Raw genomic sequence first — 18,452 nt, forward strand, 5'->3', positions numbered from 1 at the left:
TTGAGAAATTTTTGTGTAAATTTGGCAATTTTCATTTTGGAAATCTAATGTTGCCCTGACTGCAACAAAAACCCAAAAAGTTTAATTGTTATTAATTAGAAATGGATGATATTATTTCGAATTTGCCATTATTTTAATGCCTTCCATTAAGTTAATAGTAAAAAATCTCTACTTGAGACTATATTGTAGTATAATTACTTTTCCTGATAATATAAAGTTTATAATTCATATACCTTTAACATTTTGATCATTGAAATTATAAAAATTTCGTTTTTAAATTATTGAACTCCACAATACCTGTAATGAGAAGAAAAACAAAATAATTAATTAAAAATTTTGATTATTTGAATATAATATTAATATAATTAATTGTCAAGGAACTTTACGTAAGAAATGGATAAGCTGCTTCTTCTAAGAAATATTAATTATGGCTTTACTTTAAGGACATCGTGAAAAACAAGTTATGTTCATAATATATTCCTAACAAGTTGAAGTTATATTCATAGAAATAATGCAAAATTATATTATATAAGACATTCATTTTTAAATCATTACAAATTTTTTGAAAATTTACCTAACCAATTGTACAGTTCACCTCACCAATTTCTCAGAAAAATCAATAATACTAGAATAAAACTATATTATAATTAACTTTGATACTAATTCATATACACACATATTCCAGACTTATGTAATATTTAATGTGATTTTTTAAAAATTATCACCACCTTCTCATAATTTTTTATTATAATTGACCAAATTTTTTAAGGTTAAATTTAAATATCGGGCGTCTGTCATTCAAAATTTAAACACATTTATATTAAGGAAAATTGCTAAATACACAATACAATAAATGTCAATTTATAATTTAATTTCTTTATAAGTATACAATATAACAGTTTTATAAATTATTTATATATAAATATGTACTTGAGAATTTTTCATGATCCTTTTTTAATTCTAAAATAAGAACAAAATAATATGAAGTAGAGCAATTGGAGAAAAAAAAAGTTCTTTTGAATATAAAAGACAATGAAAATAAGAAAAGAATAGAATTTCTGAATGAATTCGTTCATAATATAAAAATTTCATATAACATGTATATACAGTTATGGATATATAAATGTGTATAACAGTATAGTGTGACAGTTTATTTAGTGCACTTTTAAGGTGGTGTAACCTTGTAACCGAATAAGGTTTTTTTTTTTGATTTCTTGAAATTTAATTTCGTAATTATTATATTGTTTGTATATGTTATATAATAATAGTATAATGGTGCATTTTTTTTTGCAATATTTTTTTATATATAAATAAATTATATTTTTGGATTATTATTATATTTAACCTATAAAATATGAACGTAAATAAACTAGTTTAAAACTTGGATAATAATCCAGTTATAAATTTAATATAAATTTTAACAATAATAATGATAATTGTTGTTGACAGACTAGTTATAATATGTTATAATATAAGAGTTTTGACAATCAAATAATTTTTGAAAAATGAATTATGATTTTTATAACATATAGGTACTGTTATATAAATAATATACATATTTAAATTGTATGTATTTACAGAAATATTATATATGGCGATTATTTTAAATCATAATTTTTCTTTATTTTATTTATGATTATATACCATTTGTTATACTGCAATTATATCAAAATATTTATATTAAAATTTTATGTAGGCTGATTTTGCATAATTTTATAATAATATATGGGTTAAGAAAGGCATGATTTTTTTTCTGATTAATTGGAATTTATTTAATATCAATAATTTATAAATTAAAATTTTAAATGATGATTAATGTTAATTGTATGTAAAATCTCAGTAAAATCATGTGTAAATATTTAAAAAAAAAAATTAAAAAATTTCATGAGAAATAAGAAACGGTTATAACAGCCTATACTGTCTAAAATAAACAATAGTGAACAACAAACGGCGGAGAATGAAGATTTAAGTAAAGAGTTTTAAGTGAAGTTTAAAATTAAATTTCAAGATGAAATTAAAGTATCTATTTAATGAAATAGGAATTTAGACTAAGTATATATTTTACAACATTTTAAGATGTAATATAACTGTAATTTTTATATTATAAGTGTTAACAGTTATTGTACACATTTTACATTGATCACCACAGCATGTTAGATGACATTATAGTTCTCAGAGAAGTTCCGTAGGCGTATAGTATCTAATATATAGTGAGAATGGGGTTATATATTAAAAATGCAATAGAAATTTTAATTTAAATATTAAAATTTTCAATTTAATAACTCAAATATTTAAAGTAACAAAATTTTCACATTCAATATGATGTTACCGCGTAAATTTTAAAATTTTAATTTAACATCAAAAGAATATTAATTAATAATATAAAATTATATTATTAATTATAATTAGTAATTAAAATCTTTTATTATCAATTTAAAATTTAAAATTTCATAAATTTTTTCAAGGGTATATAATAAAAAATTCTAAATAATTTTATTTTGTTGAAAATTTTTTAAAGATTTCAGTTTAAAAATTAATTTGGAGAAAAATATTAATAATTAAGTTATCGTTTACAATTAAAATTTTAATTAATTTTATTATTAATATAAAATAAATTCAAATATTTTTTTAAATACACAAAATCATTATTAAGATTTTCTAATAAAAAAATTATTAGTATATTTTTATTAGTTTTATTTCCATTAAAAATCGATCCTAATTTATTATTTAAATTCAAAATAAAAAAACAAAATTTTGTTTTTATTATTAAAAATATAATATTTAAAAAAATCACTATAATTTCGATCATATTTAAATTAATTTTTATTCTTATAAATAATCTTAATTGAATTTAAAACCATAATAATAACATAATCAAGATTATATTAACTGTTATCAACACACATTTACTTATATAATTATTTATACATAAATGTATATGTATTCTATATACCGTATAACAAGTATAGCGGTAACATTTTTTTTATTTTTATTATTTTCAAGGGTAGATCGTTCTATATTTGCATACATACTAGTATATACGTATGCATAATAATGTATATATATTTTAACAATCATATATACTATATGTATAACAAAATTTAATCTACATAATATTATTATTATCGAATATAATATTAAGGCATTGTAATAAATTCTTAACTGTCTTTATATGACATTAACGATTATATGCATAAAAGCCTACTTTTTTTTTTTTTTTAATGAATATAAAATTTTCAAATTGTATTTATGAGCAACTCATGCATATATGAGTTGCTCATATTTAAAACTAAAATATAAAAATTGAAAGTTGAACAAATTATTTTGTTTGATTTTGTTTTTGTTTTTGATTTTGTACAACTATATAAAAGCAATAATAACAGAACTGTATCAAAACCGTTATACACATATCTGTATATGAATATTGATAGATAGAATAGAATTTTGCATATTTTGAATTGCATATTTAATAATAATACTGTTCTATAATTGATTTAAAATTCGTATACTTTCATACTTTCAAAATTTTTTTTTGTTAGAATTATTCATGTTTGTGCCCATGTTCTGGCGGCAATAAGTATAAATGCCTGGTAAAATTGTGATATTGGGTATATTGGTTTTTAAAAATATAAATTATTAAAATTTGTATAACAGTTTAGAAAGTATTTTATTAACTTTTAAACTGTTATACAATGGCATGAAAATTGAGAAAAGCGAGTAAATTTAAATAATTTTTCATTTAAAATTTCTTTAGTTCTATATAGAATTTTATATTCTATATAGAATTTCTAAAATAAAAAGAAAAAATTGTAATGAAAATATATTTTCAATTTCATTTACAATCAAAAAGAGGAACAATCAAACAAACTATAAGTAAATTTTCTTGTATGCATTCTGTGTGCTTTTTGCCTGCCTGTTTATAACAAACACAAAAATTCGAAAAATCGATCTTAAATTTTTTATTAATGATTTTCCAATTTTTTGTTTTTTTTTATTCTGTTTATTTTATTTGAAAAGAAAAGGAAAAACAAGAAAAACCAATACCCATAAAAAAAAAATTACAAAAAAACCATATGAAAATATGATAAACTGTGCCAAGACCAAGGTTAACACCATATTCAATTTACCATACAAAAAATCTGAAACATAAAAAATAAGAACAAAAAAAAAAAACAAAAATAAGAAAAATAAAACCACCATCAAGCTGTTGTTCAACTCACAAGTCACAACTGAAAAACTTGGTGTCTTTTTCTTTTGATTTTTTCTTGTTCTTCTTGTGTTATGGTTTGTTTTGGGTTTTTCTTTTTTCATATTATTTCTTATTGTTTTTTTATATGCCCGCGTTATTGAAATTTTTATACCGCTTTGAAAAAAAAAAACGAAAATCTACCAACCTACCTATGTATATATTTTTTATGTTATTTAAATTAATTCACAATAATATTTATATATGTATGTGCAAATGTATAACATAATTTATGTTCAATTTTTATATGCAATTTAAGAAAAAAAAAAAAAAAACTCGATTATAAACTTGGTTTAGTGGTATATGAGCGCATAAATTTATGCAAAATATGCACTAAATTAATTCAATGAATCAATTATTAAAAAAAAAAAGAAAAACAAAGAAGAATATAGTAAGGTAAAGAAAGAAATGGAAAATCTATAATATATTTTAGTAAAAATTAATAGAGAATAAAAATCGATATCAAATATTATGCTGCATATATAAATGGTATAATAATTTTTGAAATTAGAAAATTATTTTATATTAGGTGAGATTAACACGTGGTCTTTGCTATTAAAAATCCATTCGTTATGATTTGGATATAAGCAGTTAATCAAACAAAATATTATAATAAAGAATATGCATGGTGCCCGAGCATGGGTATTGAAAATTTTCGATAAAAACTTGATGGACACATTTGAATGAGAAGGTACTTATTAAATACCATTTGGTGTGATGATCTCTAAGTATGGGGCTATTGATGTTCTTTATATGAATTTAAAATAAATCTTCTGTATGAGTCTCCTATTCTAATACAAGAGATGCAAACAAAATTAGCGTATATATTTTAGTGAAATTTATCAAAAAGTATATTTTTAAATGTTGTTATGTTCGTGACGGATATTATGAGGTTGACGGTATAATGAATGCATTTTATACCAGTATATATTTACAGTTAACAATTAGGTTTTGCAAACGACTTGCTTTTGCATTCATTTTTCGTGGAAATGAACTTTTATATTTTAGAAACATATACATACATACTACAAATATTTGAATTTAAAACTAATTGAAGTTAATTTTTATCCGATAAAAAGCTATACTAGTATTTTCCAGCGAAATTTGATACAAAACTCTACATACACTTTGCAAATACATATTGCTATTTGCGTTTATAAAAGTAATATTTCAAATTTTGTTAAAATAATTATGACACGTAAATAATGCATAATAATAGATTTTAACAATATAATTGTATTTAATATAAAAAAAAATATTATTTATTGCATTTTAATTAACATTTGAATAAAATATTTAAATACTATTATAGAATAAAAAAGGAGTTCTAAATCATTATATTATACCGTATTAATTGTATATGACATAATTAATAATAATCGATTAATTAATACAATAAGATTAATGATGATTAATTAAATTTTATATACATGTATATAGAAAAATAAATTAAATAAAATATTATAAATAATTTATGTTTTATAAAGCATATGATCAAACAATAGCATATTTTAATGTTATACAAAATTTATAGTTAATTATAAATTTTGTATAACATTATACAAAATTTATAGTTAATTATAAATTTTGTATAACATTATATAAAATAATATACGTAGCTGAATTTGTAAATGTTATTAAAATATTAAATATAAGCATTTATCTAAATACAAACCAACCCGTAATCTATACTTTATTCAGCTATTAATATTATGTATTGCTGAATAAATCATATTGAAATTATTGATCTGCATATTTTGGTAGACGCCCTCTTTATTTGTTTTTATTATAGTATGTTTTGTTAATTTTAATTAATTGTATTATTTTATTTGAGTACTTAAATTTAAGAGAACTATACATTTAATTCGATTTATTCTCGTATTAATTAAAAATAAATACAATATAATTTTTTTTATTTCATTTATTTATATAGACATACATTTTAATATATAAGAAAAAGAGTTGAATACTCCTACATTTTTATATATAGAAACAACATCTGCTCAAATTAAAAAAAAAAAAATTTATCACGCCTTATTTGCTTAATTTATATATAGTTGTATTTACTTTTATTTAAATAAAATTATGTTTCTGATTAAAAATAAATAAAAAGGTTCTGTTCATTATTATGTCCATCGTCTTTTTAAGCAACAAAATGATATTTGTAGCTTGTCATTATATTATAGTAAATGTTATAATATATAAGGGAACTGTAATGCAAAATAATTGTGCCCATTAATGACATCTCATAACGCAAAGATAGAGAAATTGCAGGTGAACAGTGAATTTGCAGGAACAATTAATATGAAGCGAAATTACAACTTTCAAAACGTCGTCGATATAAATTGGGGAAGTGAGACCTCGTAAGTTCGCAACAGGTCTTACATTTTCTGAAAGCATTTCGAATATTGTGTCCGGTAACTGGGAACATTGCAAGAAACAAGTCTACTTTTTGATAATATTAAATAAATTTTAATGTTTCTAATTCTATTTAATATTCAATGTAGTCGTCAATTCAAAGTCTTTTAAAAATCATTTAATTTTATGTGATAAATGTCAATCTGCCTCAAATTTTTCAAAATAAACTCTAATAATCTCTATAGTAATAATTAAGCTTGCCATAAATTCCGTTTATTTTTATGTATACCATAAATATTATTTTTATATATAATAATTTTATATTTTGGTAATGATTTATAATAAAAAAAATTTTTATTTTTTATTTTTTATTAAGCATAATTAATTTTACGATATTATAATATTTCAAGTCGTAAATTTTTTTTATAAACATGTTTCATCTTTCAAACTTTATATTAACTGTATAACTGTGTTTTATATACTGATTTAAATTATTCTACATGTTGAAAACTTTTATACATCATTTCAATATTTCTTTTTAATTGACTAAAAGAGTGCTTAATTCAAGTGTAAAGTTTTTAACACGTGTATACCAATATAAATGGGTGATATCGTATATAATATCGTATAAATAATTATGCGCATTTTTTTTTATTTAATTAAAGTATTACAAATTTAATGTTATTTTTAAAGCATTTCAAATATTTTAAAGTTAATTTATCTACTCTTAATTATTATATAATTTGTATGATAGTCTGTAATAATTGATATTTTATATTTGACAGGTGAATAAAATAAATGCAATTTGTTATAAAACATCATTTAAAAGTTTTAATTATAAATTTATACTTTATATGTATAGAAATATTAACTGTTATAATAAAAATAATTATAATACATGAGACTAAAGATTAAGAACATTAGATTTAAAAAAATATAGATTTAATATAAAAAATTTTATTTCATGAATCTAAAAATATGCAAAAATTTTTATATTATATTATATATACAGATTTTTTAATTTTACAAGGCCATCATAATATGTGAATATTTCTCACTTCTAATTAGCAAAAGTAACAATTTAGAATTCATTTTATTGCTTTTGTATAATAATAAAAAAATATAATTCTAATAACTCTAAATTCAAGGCTGAAAATTCATTCATTTATTTATTTATACATATATATATGTAAGTAATATATTTTAATTAGATATTCATTTTTATTATCATTATTACTTATACTATATATATATATACAAATTTTTTTTCTGTTATATTCAATCAAAATCTCATCAAGATGCATGCATCAAATGGTACTATATAAAGATTTATGATTTATAAAATTTTTTTAAATAATATGTTCTACACTTTAAATGTGTCACAACTAATTTACAAAATACATTTATCAAAAATTAATTTATAACAATGTTTATTAAAATATCAACAGAAATGCAAAATATATATATATACACATAAGTATGAACGAATTGTATATTAAATTGAATTGGAAATAAAATTACTACCTTTATATATAGCTATAAAATTAATATCTATGCATAAATATATGAATTTGATGCTTTGAAGTGTGGGAAATATCATAAAAGTAAAGTACAAAATCGTGAGAAACATCAATAATTTGCAGTTTTTGCATTCCATATACAAGAGTAGATAACAAAAGCAATATTTTCATGCTTTAAAAATCTTTGATATTTCAAATACCCATGTAATTAATTTAATGTTCTTTTAAATTTACAAAATTTAATAAACTTTATAACAACAATTTATGGAAATTGCATATATAAAATATTTTATCAATTAAGAGAGAAAAATCAAATTTTTTTTTAACATTAATTTGTTTAACGACTTGAAATTAACTACTGTTTTGTTTTTTTAATTAACAGCAATTTTGGAGTTTTATTTTGAATTTTTTATAGAGTTTATGTTGTAATTTTAGAATTTAATTTGAAATAACACCATATAAGTTAGCCTTGTCAATAATAAGTATATGGAAAGATGTTAAATAACTCATTTGAATATTATAAACTGAAAATGGAGCAGTATGAGGCTATAGTTATAGGCTTTGATATTGATATGTTCGTTTTCGAGTTGTATGGAATGTGTGAAACATGAATGTTTTTAATTTTAAAGGAAAATGCTATTAGTTAACGTTTGGCTTTCATTGTAGTACATCGAAAACAAATTTTCGAGATTTAAAGTTTAAAAAAAAAAATCAAATAAGAAACAAAAATTTTGATTTTAAAGAGTTCATGAGATAACTGTGGCTCAAATCAAATTTATTGTAAGACTGAAAATAAAGAGAAATCAATTGTTTGTGAAACAAGCTCTCGAAGGATACTCAATGTTACATGGTTCCGATGCTATAAGCATTTATTTATGTGCATGAAAAATCTGGTACCTTTTTTTTCAACAGGCTATAACTGCAAAATGGGTTGCATTTAGCCGCCTACCTCCCTAATATTTGTTTTCTGGAAATTGATCAAAGAATCATCCCTGAAAATATTTACCAAATTATGCGAGAAACACCCTGCATATAGGATTCTGTTTTAAAAAAGTGCTAAACGCCAAAATAAACAAAATCGGTTTATTGCATAATTTATAACCTTAGATGAAGGGTCATCGTGAGGAAAAATTTCATTGTTCTAAAACATCTATGGAATAAGTTATGAGTAAAAAAAAAATTAAAAAAATTTTTGTTTTCATTTTGCGTAAAATTTTGTAAAATGTCGCTTAGTACATTTTTTTTATATAACAATATATCAATATAATAGATTTCATTATACACTCTAATATTCATTTAAAATATGGTAAATCTTCCACACATGTTATACACAAAGAACCAAAAAAAAAAAAAAAATAGAAAAAAAAACAAAAAAAAAATAATCAATTCCATTTATTTTTTACAGCCTGACAAAACACCAGTAGAATATTTAGTAACAGTTTTTTTTTTAACTATTTTTGTAAGAATGAAGTAGATATTGTCGAAAACAATAATAAAAACAAGAAAAAGAGAACAGAAAAAATGCAAAACAAATAAATAAAAAACAAAAATAAATGTACCTGTAAAGTACATTAAACGCGCAATATAACTGTTATATTGGGGAGTTAAGCTTTTTTTTTTAATTTTTATTATTGTGTTTTTTTGTTCTTTTTTTTTATTTTTAAAATTTTTTGACTGAAATAAAAGAATATCGCAGTTAGATTTTAAGTGCGTTTACCTGTTGATTATTTATTTTTTTCATTTCTATTTTCTGTTACAACAACAACCTATATATCTGTTATATATGTAAATATAATATTTATGTACATAGATACATATTATATATATGTATAAATTTATTGTCCACATTTAAATTTTCTCTGCTTTTATGTTTTTTTTTTTGTAATTTTCATTTTGAGTATAGCTAGCTTACTAGAATATTAATATTAAATTTTTATTACTTATATAGACGTCTAAATTATGTAGGTAGGATTTGTATAATTCAAATAGGTAATGTATGTAAATATGTACATAAGTAAGGTGTATAATTCCTAAATGGAGAATAAAATGTTTTAAGATTATATTAGATATTAATATAACATATGTATGACAGTTGTAGTTTGTACAATAATGTTGAATGTATTCAATATATTTTATAATTTATTATTTTTTTAACGAATTCAACTTTTAACTTTGATTTTTTTTATGATTTACATGTATGTATATTGTTAGTATAATTTACAATATGTTATAGATTAATGTCCTGAAGAACTATATAATAAATATTAAATAACTGAAATAATGTTATACTCATACATTGTGTTGTATTACATACATATTGATATTTAATGTGGCGGTCCGGAAATTCGATAACCGAATTTAAGAAATTAAAAATTCAATGAATGAATGAAAAATTTCGTTGTTTTGTGAATATTTTTTGGTCGAATGGAATAAAAAATATTATTAGAGGTCAATATAATTTAAAAAAAAAAAGTTTTAAATAAAATAATATATTTTTAAATTTAATTGCTATAAATTTTCGAATTTTAAAATTTTAAGGTATTGATTTGCGTACAGTTTTGAAATTAATAAATAAAAAAATATTTTTAATAATTTAAAATAAAACTGGTTTGGTCTTTTTTTTTTTTGGGACTTTATTTAAAAATTTGTTACTTAAAACTTGTTATAAATTTTTGTTCAATATTGAAAATTTTTTAATAGTTCAAGCTCAGAATTTTATGTCATTTTAAATTTAAATGTAAATGAACTAATAAATTTTGGTTTTTCAATATTAAATTTCAATTTTATAGTTACCCAACCAAAAAGTAGTTGTTTTAAAATTTATTACTTCAGCTAGAATAGGTTAAGAACTAATTAGAATATTGTCAAGATAATAGAGTGTGTACCTGTACAAGTAATACCAAATACTTAACTTATTTTATTTATTATTTAAAATGAGAGCAAGTGGAATATTGCTTCAAATGCAAAAGGTGAAGGAAATAGTAAAAGTCTCAATTCTGATTTCTTGCTCTACGGGTACAAGAATAAAATTAATGTAAATATTATATAATTTTATGAATTAGAAGAATGTTTTCAAAATTTATTATGAAAATCATTTTTTTTTTCAGAAATATCAGTCATTTAATGAAAAAGTTCACCAAATTTATAATTAAAAGTGATTTGTTATTATATTGATAAATAACATAATTGAAAAAATGAGAAATCTACACATAATTCAGGAATTCTAGGATTCTATTTCAGCACTTCTTTTTCCTTAATGACCAAAAAATTGAAATACATAATGGTTAGGCTCGGTGTTAAACTGAAACATAAATATGTAAGTATAAGAATAGGAAAATATTTTAAAATCAACAATTATAAATTTTAGTAGATGCACTGCCCTGGTGAGCGTGTACCTATCATGTATCTTTTTCTACACGCTTACCAGGGTAGTGATAGATATACATATAAAGTGAGATTTGTTAAAATCCAAAAGCAAATCAACAAAGTACTATATTGGCTAATATACACGAAATTTATTGATTAAAATTTGTAAATGTAACATTTTTTAAACCTTTTAACCATTGAATTCGATTATGTTACGAAAATTTTGAAATATAGGTGCGAAAAATTCATTTGATTTGTGTATATTATTCATATACACCAATTACAAAAAAACAAGCACCGAGTATAATTTTGATTGACAACTCAATTTAATATTATTATGTCAATTTTAACTAATATGTCGAATTTCGTTACTTATTTGTTATACAATGTTATACACAATATTATGCGTATGTATAGCGTGTATGTTTTGAGAAGAAGTCATAAAAATAAAATTCTATACGGTATACAAAAATTAAATATTTTTTTTTTATAGTAAATCATGTTCTAAGATTTTATTCAATGGCTATACCATTACAAATTATAAAAAAAAATACGACAATCCTACACAAAATTTTAATTATTTGTAATACAAAACTATATGTGTGAGTATGTATGGGTTATTGTTGAAGTTGAAAACAAAAATATAAAATAAATTGTTAGTATTTACGGTCTACTGCTATAGTAGGACCACTAAAAATCTTCACAATTGTTAGAGAATAAAAATTACTATGATTTTTGTTTTCTCATTTGTTTTGCAAACATTTTTTTAACTTTGGCCATTTTACAAATTATTAGTAATTTTTTCTTTTCAAAAAAATAAAAAAACGCATTGAACGTTTAAAAAAATTAGTTGTGTATTCATTTCTATTTTTATATTCTTCAACATTGACTTGACATACTTGTACATATTTTATTGTCATTTTGTTAATAAAACTTTTAATTTTTTTTTTTTATATTTTGCTAGCATATTGCACATTGGTATTGTGGACTGTTAAGAAAATCATAAAAAATAATGATTAGAACATAATAAAAAAACAACAATAACAGAAACAACAAAAATAATAAAAATCTATTGAATCTATTGAAAATTGCAAAATATGAATGTGTATAAGACGTGAGGAATTGAAATAAGTATGTATAATTATGTAGGTAAAAAAAAAAATAGAAAAGCTAATATCATAAAATGGTAATAAAACAAAGTGAGGTACCTATATTTAGTTCTACTGCAACATTGTATATCCAAAATAATAGTGCATTCAAATTTTACCTTTATCTTAGATATACAATAATGCACGAGTATAACAGTATATCAGTATGTTAATCTACAAAATATGTCTAAAATCGTCGTGTAAGTAAAATGTTATATGTTTGCATTATGTCATATGAAACTGCATACAGTTATCATAAAAAAATTCCAATTAAGTAGTTGTTGCATGTAGAATTATGCTGGTCTGTTATACATATATTGTATGAATATAACAAATTATATTATCCTATATGAAATTTTAAATTTATAATATACAGGCCTATATATTTATTTAACCACCACAATTCTGAAAAAAAAATTAAGAAAATAATTTAACAGATCTAAACATTGTGATGAAAAATTTTTTTTTTTTTTTTGAAGATCCATAGCCTTAACTTTCAAATAATACAAAGAATTTAAAATTGTAAAATAAATTTTTTTTAAATTCAAAGATTGATTTGAATATTATGAAAACAGTCTTTTATTAAGAAATAATTTTGTATTCTTATTCTTACCCGAAGAATATTAATGTAAAGGTATATATTACAGCTTGTTTACTGCCATAATACATTATTTCTAAACTGCCATACAATGTCATTAACAGGTTTGACGAATATTTACATTTATACAAGAATATCCTTGAATATCAACTTACAATTATTACAGAAATATTTCCATTTTCTCAAATAAATTTTCTTTTAAATTGATTCGAACCTCAATTGATTAAATTTCAGAAAAAAATTGATTATATTTGGGGTCTAATTTTTATATGACATTAACAACAAAAATATGAGAATAAAATGTAAAATTTATTCTTAACTTTATTTCTTTGAAGATAATTTTTAATATTTTCATGTGAAATATGGGCACTTGCATTTTGTATATATTTTTACTTTATTTTGCCTATTTTAAAGTTTAGGTGCCATCATTTTGCACGCAACATGTGCAACATGTGAATAAGATTAATGTTAAAAAATACGATTGTAACATTTTCTATTTGACATGCGTTGTTGTAAAATTTTGGATTTCCATTCACAATAGATTATATTTTAGAAGAATGTTGGAGTTCTTGCAATATTTTAATTTATTTTCCCATAGGAGGCCGAAGAGTTTGTTATAAATTTATTTTTAATTCGAAATTTTTTCTTAACTTTCAGTTTAATCCTAATTGATCAGTTTACATATAATTTTTAAAATCTATTCCGTGGATTCATTTCTCAAAAATTTCCTATTCCATAGTGACATAACAACTGAAATTATTATTCAAATTGAAAGAAAAAAAAATGTTAATTATAATAAAGATTTCGCGTGAATAAAATTTAGATATCGTGTTATATTAGTTTTTATACCATGATATGGGGGGGGAGAATAAAAATATGGTGTAGAAATTTTGTTTAAATATTCTATGTATGTATATGACAATCATATAAAATAAATAGCTGTATGTAAGAAAGTAACGCGTGCTACGACTACATATTATATATGAATTATTAAAATTAGCAAAAACTAACTGTACTCTATCATAATAAAATAGAACCTATTGAAAATTTATTTAAATTTTTATTTTACAATGTGAAAAAGTTTTAATGATTATCACCTGTATGAATATTGTTGAATATGCGGGTAATTTTTTTTGTTTGGTTTGCTTAACCTGAATGAATAATTGTGAATGTGTTCCTTTTTGTGTTTGAGTTGCTTTATTTTAATATAAGAACCAAAATAAATTCAATATTAGTTGATAATTTCACTTATATAATATGAGTAAAATTTTATTTTGTGTTAAGAAAGGTTATAATTTAAGGTATAAATTGCAGTTCTTTTGTATTTTTCATTACCATTTATAATTTTCACTGTTCATTTATGTAATAAATATAGACTTTCTTTTGACACGCTTTAAAACCGGAAATGAATAACCATTATTCCTATTTTTCGTTTTCATTAGAATTTTATGTAAGTGTTAGTGCTAAATTACAATCTTTTCAAAAATAATAATAAAATTATAATTGGGGCCGTTTAGATAATGAAAGATGTAATGAAAGGTTTAGATATAATAGTTTATTTATTAATAACATATTATTTAAAAAATTGCATACTTAAAGGCGAATTTTTAAATTTTAACCCAAGTGAAATGGAATCAGGTGAATTCAACAATTCAGGTTTTTGCGGTAGTTTTTAAGTTGAAAATTGAATTTTTATTCTGGAAAAATCAGTAAATTTCGCTTTTAGCACTTATAGAATAGATAGAATAGAAAATTTTTAAGAAATGATAAAGTTATTACTTAAAAGTGTCTATGAAATTGAGCGGGCTTTCATTATTTTACAGCATGATGAATTTAGTTTTATTTTTCAGAATTAAAAAAGTCTTCACAGAATATATTCAAAATTTTTGACAAGTTAAATGCTTATCAGATTGAAGCAGTTCTACTCTACGGAAAAATTTGTTATTGAAATCGAGAGCCATTGATGGTGAAATAAAAGTAATTAAGTCTGTGTTATATAATAGAAAAATGTGACTCATTAAATTCTTGTATCATTCAATTTGTAAATTAATAATATAAAGTTACACATCAAGAGAGAATAAATACAAATGTAAGTATAATATCATTTCAATTAAAAATTAATCTAAAATTTTATGAATCACTCAAAATCATAATTGTAAAAGGCATGGTGGTAATAATTATTGAAATCGCAAGATATTCTATAACATTTATGAATCAAATTCTTAATTTTACTAGATTTTAGAATAATTTCTTTTTTTTCAAAAATAGTTCAAATTTCAATTTCTAATAATGAATCATACATTTTAAATTGCTTCCACCATATACAATTCAAGTTATAATTGAGTGACAACAGTAAATAATAATTATCATTTCGATATTCTAGCTTTTTATCTACCTATGTTCTTAAAATTAACCTTAAAACATTTTTATTTGTAATAATGAATTTTTAGTACACATTTTTAAGAGAAGAGAAGCTTTTTTGAGCTTATAATAAAATTTAACATTTTAACATTATGTTTTGCTTTAATTGTTATATTTTGTATTTTATTACTTCCACTATTTAACTATGTATACTAAAATATATGAAGATATTATAATATTTATGACATTGTACAGCTCATTTTGTTAGCAATTAATTAATTTTAGGAATTTTTTTGCCTGTTTAATTTATTTTGTTAAATTTTTTAATTATTATAGTAGTAATTTAAATCAATGTATTTAAAGCTATACTATCCTAATTTTATCATATGACTTGTCCAAGATATTTTTGGCATGGGGCCTAACAATGTAGATGTTGGTGTAAAATGGATCTATTAAGCCCCTAAACCATTTATTATAATACAGAACGCTATATTGGTGATTGTGCTTGGGTATAAATTAATTTTCTATTAACTAGAAAAATAAAATATAATTTTAAATTAGCATGATAGTGACCCCTCGTGATAGTAATATTATATGATTTCTCTTTAAATATCAGATTGTTACATAAATTTTTCATTATTTTCACCTTTTCTGTTTACTAGAACAACATTTTCCCCATAATATTCATTTTAATATTCATATAATATTAAAAAAAATTCTTTATATGCATTAACATACAAACTTATCAACAAGTATAAATAAAATTTTAATTTATTAGTAATTCATATGGTATACATTTATTACTAGTTTTAATACATTTTTTAACTACCCATTAAATAAAAAAAAAAACATAATTTTTTCTCTTTTGCTTTTCATTTTTTTCTATATTCAAATATTCATTTTTAATGGCATAGTAATTAAAGAAAAGTATAATAAATATATAATAAGTGTCTACATATACATTAACGCATATAGTGTACATTTTACATGTAAATATTTAAATATGTATTTATTATATATAAATATATAATATATTATGTACACATTTTAATATTTACAACTTAATAACTGTTAACCTTATCAAAATAACAGTGATTTAATTGGTAATTAGCTATATATTAGAAATTCATGTGTGTATATATGACATATTAAAAGTATTTTAAAATTTGTGTATATACGCAAATATGTACTTAAAATATTATTATTTTCAGTAAATATATATAGGATTAATAGTAGGGTACCCAATATTTTATCTATATATATAGATATGAGTCACGTGATATATTAATTATTACTATTTTTTTTTAGTAATAATGATAAATTTTTTCTCTATATATTTTAAATACAATTTGAATTCATACAATGGGATATGTGAATATGTGAATATTTGTGTATGTAGCTATATTTGAAAAGTTTAGATCATAATTATAACTGTTAATAATAGTCATAATTAGATAATAAATGTTAGATTTTTATAAAAATGTATGAATGTAAAAATTAGTTAAAGCTATAACTGTTATTAAGTGCTTATAGACACACACATATGAAGACAAATATGATTATTATTACGATTGTGTTAAGGTACATTTAGTTTTACATTAAAAATAGAAAAACAAAAAGAAAAAAGCAAAAATATTTTAATTTGTTTTTAAAAATAAAATTGTAGAATTTTTGTTTCTTTGCTTCTAAATGGTCAATGAGTCAAAAACTTATACACAAAAAAAAAATTTTTTTTTAATATGTTCTTATATCTTACACGTATATATAGGAAGTTAAATCATAATTTTTGGTATTAACGGCCATAAAGACAAATTGAACTCATGTATTTAATAATATCTTAGAGGTGTAGGTTAAAAGGTTAAACTAATTAACTAGTAATATTATTACAAAGAAAAAAGGAATAAAAATAATTAAGGAAGGAGAACAAAAATAATTTTTATTTTTATATCACTTGACTTCTAATTATTAAATGACATTTTTTTTTGTTAGATTTGGAGATTTGGTGATTTGACACACATACGATATATTGTATGATAGATTTTATTTGTATAAACCCAAAATTAGGATATTCTGATTTTTGAAGATTATAAATTATTTGAAAACAAAAAATACAAGATGTGCAATTTTATACCTTGGTTAACCAGGACTGAAAATATCAAATCATTTAAAAAGTCTTCAATATTATTACATTGACTTATACTCGAATTCATCATGAGGGTAGGTCTCGAAGGGATGTTGTAGTAGGTTATCTGATACCTAGACCCTAATTGGGCGGCACTGTTACCGCTTTTTTGCAATCTACAATCTATATATTGAATTAATTCAAATTATATATAATTGTATTCATAACGAGAAAAAAAATAGAGTTGACCTTGTCAACTCTGTGATACCCGTACGAATTTGTTGTCCTATGTGCGAATAACTAATGTGCCATAACTAACTATGGGGCAGACTATGACTTTAAGTTGCCGTATTACCATATTAATTTATGCAAAATTTCAGTACTATGTGTTTTTCAAAATACTGGTTGTGCCAAACTACTATTGAAGTTGTATGGCAGCTACCAGAAAGAGCCAAGAAATTTTAGGGAATTTTATCAAGCACATCGGCCCTACTAATATATTCACTTGTGTGAAATCTCAATATCACAGCTTTTATAGTTTCTGAGATATAGCCAAATAACTTTTGAAGTTGTATGGCAGGTACCAGAAGGAGCCAAGTAATTTCAACGACTTTTATGAGACACATTGGCCCTACTAATATATTCGTTTGTGTGAAATTTCAATACCATAACTTTTATAGTTTCTGAGATATAGCCAAATAAATTTTGAAGTTGTATGGCAGCTACCCGAACC

At 21.5% G+C, this 18,452-nt stretch overlaps 1 protein-coding gene across 1 annotated transcript in view; it reads right to left on the reverse strand.

The window, feature by feature from the left end:
• Positions 1-209: 209 nt before the first annotated feature.
• LOC129605510 (GATA zinc finger domain-containing protein 14-like) overlaps positions 210-18,452 on the reverse strand; it is a 66,083-nt gene continuing 47,840 nt past the window's right edge. Inside the window, exon 2 of the mRNA XM_055515309.1 lies at positions 210-297. Coding sequence (XP_055371284.1) covers positions 257-297 — 41 coding nt within the window. The 3' untranslated portion in view covers positions 210-256. The remainder of the gene's footprint in view (positions 298-18,452) is intronic.

This window comes from Condylostylus longicornis, unplaced genomic scaffold (assembly GCF_029603195.1).
Source record: "Condylostylus longicornis isolate FDR11 unplaced genomic scaffold, ASM2960319v2 ptg000013l, whole genome shotgun sequence".
In the NCBI taxonomy this organism is placed as follows: Eukaryota; Metazoa; Arthropoda; class Insecta; order Diptera; family Dolichopodidae; genus Condylostylus; species Condylostylus longicornis.